General features: G+C 36.6%; 1 protein-coding gene across 2 annotated transcripts; it reads left to right on the forward strand.

Moving 5' to 3' along the window:
- Positions 1–278: 278 nt before the first annotated feature.
- Positions 279–6,187, forward strand: LOC148847269 (S-adenosyl-L-methionine-dependent methyltransferases superfamily protein). 2 transcript variants are annotated; one of them, XM_088950753.1, is made up of 11 exons: positions 279–852; positions 953–1,031; positions 1,164–1,258; positions 2,959–3,030; positions 3,118–3,227; positions 4,202–4,324; positions 4,436–4,528; positions 4,642–4,710; positions 5,367–5,455; positions 5,567–5,664; positions 5,756–6,187. In XM_088950753.1, the coding sequence occupies exons 1-11, from the start codon at positions 751–753 to the stop codon at positions 5,921–5,923; spliced, it is 1,098 nt and encodes a 365-aa protein (XP_088806879.1). In that variant the 5' UTR covers positions 279–750; the 3' UTR covers positions 5,924–6,187. The 2 variants fall into 2 exon arrangements, with proteins under 2 accessions (XP_088806879.1, XP_088806880.1); XM_088950754.1 differs by having other exon boundaries at positions 5,567–5,658.
- The last annotated feature ends 524 nt before the right edge of the window (positions 6,188–6,711 follow it).

Genomic DNA, 6,711 nt, shown 5'->3' on the forward strand with positions numbered 1-6,711 from the left:
ACCCTATATGTAGAATGCAAAACCTTGTATTTTATATTATTTTGTATGTATTTATACTCCTTCCAAACTGATCTTTATGAGTTATCATATAAAATTGAATTAAGAGGAGATGTAAAATTTTTTTCTCTTGCATTTCATTATAGGCGTCTTCCCCGCTAGAGGAATATCACATTTCATCACTTATGTGATGATGACAGGTTTGAGATGAGATAAGTTTAATGGGTTTAAAAATTTGAGAAGAACATTAAAAGGATTTGGGATAAAGGATGGTTAAATGGTTTTGATGATGGAATAAATTTAACGAGTTTAGAAATTTGAGAGGAAAAACTAAACAATTTGAAATAAAGGATGTTTAAATAGTTTTGAGAATGAGAATGGGAAGGGCAATTTTGGAAGTTACCCTAGTATATGAGGGTGAATTATAGAGCTTTGATCGGAGGCCTGGTTTAGTATTTCAGGCCCAATCAATAATGTAGGGCTTGTTTGGGCCTGGTTTAGTACTTAGGGCTAGTGTGGTCCTGGTTGACAGATAGTTGGATTTGAATGCGGAAGGAACAGGCTGATCCGGACAGTTTTGGCGCAGGAAAGTCGTTCTCGGTTCGAATGGAGATTTGGGGTTGTCAGTTTTGAGTGAGAGGTGGGGCGGGAAGAAATACCGTCGTCGTTTCGTCGTTCTCTTCTCCTTCTCCTTCTACTTCGATGAACTGAGAAGGCGGAGAGCAGTGAATCGTTTCTTTGGGTTGTGGGACGATGAATTCATTTGCTTGCCCTCGTACTGAGTCCGCTCACTTTCGCCTTTACGATTTCGCTAAGACAGCCCTCATTAAGATATTCGTCTCCCCCTACGCCACGGTATTTGCCCTAATTTCTTGCTCTTCCTCTCTTTCTCTGTCAATCTTGCAGCAAATTATCCTGCCTTTCTCTTTCTCTTTGACTTGTTCGTTTTGTCAAGGTCTGCGATTTGTATTGTGGTGGAGGAGTAGACACAGACAAGTGGGACGAAGCCCAAATTGGTCACTATATTGGAATTGGTAAGGAAACTCCGAAATTGTAAGATATTTATCAATCGATTTAGTTGGCAAGTGTTTTTTAGTTCCTTGTTGTGTTCGATTTTTGATAATTTTGTTGCAGTTCTTCTGATCATTATTGCGTGGATTCTGTAGATGCTTCGTCCTCCGGAATTAGTGAAGCTCGTGAGATATGGGAAAGCCAGAGGAAGCCTTATACTGCAGACTTCTGCGAGCTTGATCCTTGTGTGGTTAGTTTGAGCTTTTCTCCTCTTTTGTGTCTTTTTGTTGCATTTTGAATTCCCGGAAATATGCCCATCAAAAAAAGAATACTGGAAATACTGTTCCTACATAGAACCAAAGTGAGATTGGTTCTATTTGTAATAGATGTTAATGGTTTTTAAGTTATGTAGTTTCATGGTACTAGTCGGCATACCTTCTATCTGGACGTGGAATTCGTCAATGTCCATGAGTTCAGGTTTGGAGCAACTTAAGCTCTTAAATGATTTTCAATTTTCGTAGTTCACTCATGTTTTCTAGCAGCATTTGGTCTGAAAGTGTGCCATAAAAGTGGAACTTTCAATATGGGACCTTATAACAGGGCTATATGATGAGCCACGCATAATGGAGCCAAATGCCGGGCATTGGAGAAAATAGCAACTCTATTTGATGAGCATAGCCTGATGTGGATGAAAGCAGAAACATCTAAGAAAATTTAGGAGTAGCCCAACTGAACAATAAAACAAGGAGTGAAGTTATAAGATCTGAGTATGTGCAATGAAGAATGCTGAAATGACTTGGGTCATGCTTGAAAGATGTTTTAATAAATGCTTTAACCGGAAATATAGAATTTAATGATTTAATGATAGAGAAAGATTGTTGTAGTTGAAAAGAATAGTCAAGATTAGGGATTCTCAAAACAAAGCCTAAGATGCTTTAAAAATGTTTATGGTATTTGTGTTTATAAGCTCAAAAAAGTAAAGTTCATAATGTTTCTGTTTATACACACAAGTGGGATCATAGGTTAAGCACTATAATTATAACCTAACAGAAGGGTTGTTGGCCTAGACCATCCAGTTAAAAATATACCGAAAACAAAGTCTAGGCCAAGGTAAAGGTGATGTTCAACCCAATATGTTGTACTGTCAATTGACCCTGAATCTTCAATTCCTCATAACTCTTTCGTTTGAAATGAATACATGATAGGACCAAAAAGAGCAGTTACCTTGGTATGTGGCACAGATGTGTCTACCTCCAAAAATCACAGTACCAGGACATGACAATAAATAATATTTATTGTGTATATAATTTAAATACATAAAATTAAGAAAATCAAAGTATGGACTTCTTATTGGATGTGTCTTTTCTTGTGATACCTTGTTTATGAGTTCTATGTGCATTTTTTGTTTTTTTTTTTTTTTTTTTGACTTCAACCTGGTTTGTTACAAGAGGTGTGTGGCATGGCTAGAACCTTTAGTTTCATGGTGTCCTGGTAGGACTGAAGGAGAGTAGCATAATTCTTCTTTATCTTGAATGTTGTGTTTTTATCTACTAGTGAGAAGTAATCATATGAATCTGTATACATTTGATTGAGTCAGAAATTAATAACCCACAAAATTTGGCAAACATATAGGGACTGTAATCTTACTTCATTGAGACTTGGAAAGGCTTTGCCATTTTCTCAAACTGTTTTTAATTTAGGAAAGCTTCACCATTTTCATTGTTTTTCATTTCCACTCGTCTTGACAATCCTTTCAAATCTGCATTATTTTCCTAATATACACAGGAGTTGTTTCCAGTGAGGCTTAATGATTGTTTGGGTGGTTTTGTGCCGAGACTTTTGGATGGAATCTTGTGTGTGTATGTATGTGTGTGTGTGTGTGTGTGTTTGATAATCAGTATCTTAATTTCTTGGTTACCTGCGCTTGACATTTCTATACTGCTTTGACAGGAAAATTTAGAGTCATATTTGCAGGACAAGGGAATCCCTGCAGATGTCCTTTGCTGCTTACAACATTTGCAGGTTCTTTTATCTTCTTTTATTGTTTTGTCAAATGTCACATCATTCTTTAATTTTTGAATATGTTTTATCTGACAAAAAGCATACCAGCTGTGTTTTGAAACTGAGGAGAGAGCAAGGAGTCTTCTACATAATGTGTCATCTTTACTGAAGCCAGGGGGTTATTTTTTTGGTATTACTCCCGACTCCTCTACCATATGGTATGAAAAATTAAAGCCTTTTTCTCTTGAATGACTGGATTTTTCTTTATTATTTCCTGGTTATGTGATTGTCAACATCTCTGTGTATTTTACCACTGACCAGATTAAAAAATTGAAGTTCATTTGAATCTTCTAAGGGAACTTTTAATGCAGTTGCACTGCAATGAAAATGTAATTTAGAAGAAATAAGATGTCATTTATTCATCAATCTTATTTTATCACTGTAAATTTTGTAAAGTTGGATTCTTAGCAATAATAGCATTCCTGCTCGTCTTTCTTGGTCTTCTCCTTAAATCAGGAAGAGCTAAGCTCCTTTTGAAATGTATATAGATTAATGGATAACTTATATTTTGCAAGTGGCCTAGTAAAAATGTAAGTTAAACAGTTGTGGTCATCTTGTCCAATGACCATATGATTTGGGAGATTTCATCCCACCACTATCAGTTGTTGAGTCCCTTTCTATTTAACCCATTATTTTCCTGCAACTTCAAAAATTGTCGAGGCATGAAGGAAGGGGCCAGAACCTTTGGATGCATGAGGCTTAAGAATATTAGCTGAAACATCCATTAGTTCCCAATTTTTTTATATAGGAATAGCATATAAATGAATAGCTGAAACACATAAATAGGAACCATAAGAATATTTGGAGCTTAAAAGAGTGCATTTTTACAGACCATTTTATCTATCATAAACCTTTAAATTGTAAAGAATTACATCTTTAAACATGCTGTAACATAGATACAAGCACAAATACATACATATAAGTATGGCCATGAGATTGAAGGTTAAGCCTTAAGGCATTTCTCCTGAGCCTTAAGCCATGTACACTTTTTAAACATTGTTTTCTTGTCTGGCTTACTGTCTATAACCATTAGCCTCATATACATACAAATGACAGAATAATATTGTATACATGATAAAAAATTTTGCATCCATTCCTTAATACTACATCCTCATCATTGTGAAATTTATAGGGCAAAGTACCAGAAGAATGTTGAAGCATATCATAACAAAGCAGCCAGCATGAAACCCAACATTGTTCCCAATTGCATTCGATCTGAGAGTTACATGATCACATTTGAAGTTGAGGAAGAGAAGTATTTCATCAGACCTTACATTTTAATAGTTTTCTTTCTTTTTTTTTTAATTCAATTTGATGCATCCAATGAAACCTTGCTCCCTATTTGAATGTTCGTATGCCTCTCCAGGTTCCCACTATTTGGAAAGAAATATCAGCTCAAATTTGCTAATGATGTCACTTCTGAGACCCATTGCTTGGTCCATTTTCCAAGCCTGATTAGGTTTGTGGTCTTCCTTTTTGTTTATTTATTCTTTTTTTTCCCGGTCGTGCTTTTAAAAAGTCGAATCAATGGTTTAACAATCAAAATATATATTGAAATATTGATTGCACCAGATTGGCTAGAGAGGCTGGCCTTGAATACGTGGAGATTCAAAACTTAACTGAATTTTATGACGATAACAGGTAGCTAAGTTTTGCATTTGCAATTTTATTCCTCTCGTCTGAATTTTGTTATCTTGCCAAAAACCAATGCACTTATTTATGCTACTTTTCCAGTTACATGCTTTGGCCTGTCTTTATGGGTTTGTTGTGTTATTCATTAGTTAACAGCTCCAGGGTTCATACTCAGTGTACCTCACACCAAATAGTTTAAATGTGTAGTCATGTACTACTAGTACTTCATGAGCAAGGTGATAATATTTACAGACGATTGATATTTGGGGACATTTTAGTGTTAAAACGCAATGAGGTGAGGGTTATATATAAATAATAGATAATGCCAATACTTTGGTATAGTTTGTATGATACTATTCAAAGACATCCATCTCTAGTTATTAGTCAAACTGGGTTCTGACAAAATTTTACTTGATATCTTAGTGTCATTGAGCCGGAGATAACTTTGATTCTGTGTCTACAAACCCTTTGCTGTCCTTGCAAAGTAATGTCTAATCTGTAGTTTTCTAATTTATTAGCCCTTCCATCTGATTCTTGTCTGATGCTTTTTTTATTTCATATTTTTGACCACTGTATCCATTATTTTTCTTGAAATTGATGCAATCCAAATGACAACATTTTTATGAATTAGTAAATTGATTTTATTTTTTTATTGTGACTCAAAGAGCACAATTTGCAGGGATGCTCCACAGTTACGGTCCAAACTTTGTGGATGCCAGAGGAAAACTTGTTCCCAGATCATTTGATGTGCTAGGTGATGCAATTGCAATCACATCTTTTGTTTCCATGTATTATCAGAGATACCAGTAGCCCAGTCCTACCGAGATATTTGTGGTCTCCTAATCATGGTGTTTTCATATTGCAGGTCTATATACCACCTTTATATTTCAAAAACCAGATCCAGATGTTGTCCCACCAACCCCTATATTGCCGGATGGAAGTCACCTTCATGAAGAAGCAAGTGTATTTAAGGATTTAGAGTGCATCTATATATTTCTTTGTCACAATGCCACACATCTCATTTCTTTTGTTTGTGCTCCTTGTGATGTTGCAGCGGGAATGGCAAGGAAGTGGGTGGAGACACCAGGGATCAGTGGTGGATGACGAGAAGAATGGCCACTTAGAGCCACCACCTCTTGGCATCAATGGAGTGATACCAGAGCAGGCCAAAGGGATATTAGGTCCTGGTCCAGCAGATCTACGCTTCTCAGAAGCTTTCTAACTTGGTTTAATAAGCATTCTGTGCTTGGCATTCCAAATTGGAACCAGAGATGCTGATCGTGATAACAAGCAGGAACAAGTGTAGAGAGAGGAGGGAGAGGAAAAGCATTAGAGGTGACTACTGACTACTAGTGACTAGTGTGCTTCTTAATAGTTCTCCAAATACGTACCAACAGATCAGATAGTCCAAAGTGTAAGTGTAAAGTGTAAACAAAGTCTGGGTTAGTCCAGCACAAGGTGTGAAATAAATCAGTTTGTTGATCCAGACGCCGTTGTAAATTGCCTTTTAAAAAAATGCAGTATGTGGCTACGCTGTGCTTTCTTTTTTTGAACTTGCGGGTTTTGGACGGCAAAATAAATAGGCCCCTTCATTTGCTGATTTCACTTTTCAGCCTAAGCTGCTTGGCGTAGCCTACTAAGAATAGTTTAGTAATCATGTTCTCTAAGTTAACCTTCCACGGCCAAACTCGCTTTAGTTTGAACGAAGGATCGTCATTCGTCAAGCAAGGTAACGTGTTGAACTTTTGGGAATTCTTCCGCTTATTAAAAAAATCAAAAGCAAACTGCAAAACACATCACGCCCGGTGGGACTCGAACCCACAATCGCCTGACTAGAAGTCGACGTCTTATCCATTAGGCCACGGGCGCGCGGTGTTTGACAATTGATTTAACAAAATATATATGATTATTTCTTTAGATGGTCCATTCCTTCGGCCTTAACAAGAAGAACTGATTAAACATTTAATAGAGCTGAAGCTTGGGCTAATTAGGAAGCCCATAATTTGGCCT

This window comes from Nelumbo lutea, chromosome 6, assembly GCF_056320005.1.
Source record: "Nelumbo lutea isolate HS-2025 chromosome 6, American lotus-T2T, whole genome shotgun sequence".
Taxonomy (NCBI): domain Eukaryota; kingdom Viridiplantae; phylum Streptophyta; class Magnoliopsida; order Proteales; family Nelumbonaceae; genus Nelumbo; species Nelumbo lutea.

Excerpts from the sequence above, each read along its gene's own strand:
- LOC148847269 (XM_088950753.1), top strand. The coding sequence starts at position 751 with ATGAATTCATTTGCTTGCCCTCGTACTGAGTCCGCTCACTTTCGCCTT. Across the intron at positions 853-952 it reads TCGTCTCCCCCTACGCCACG|GTCTGCGATTTGTATTGTGG; the intron begins GTATTTGCCCTA and ends CGTTTTGTCAAG. Across the intron at positions 5,665-5,755 it reads ACCTTCATGAAGAAGCAAGT|CGGGAATGGCAAGGAAGTGG; the intron begins GTATTTAAGGAT and ends GTGATGTTGCAG.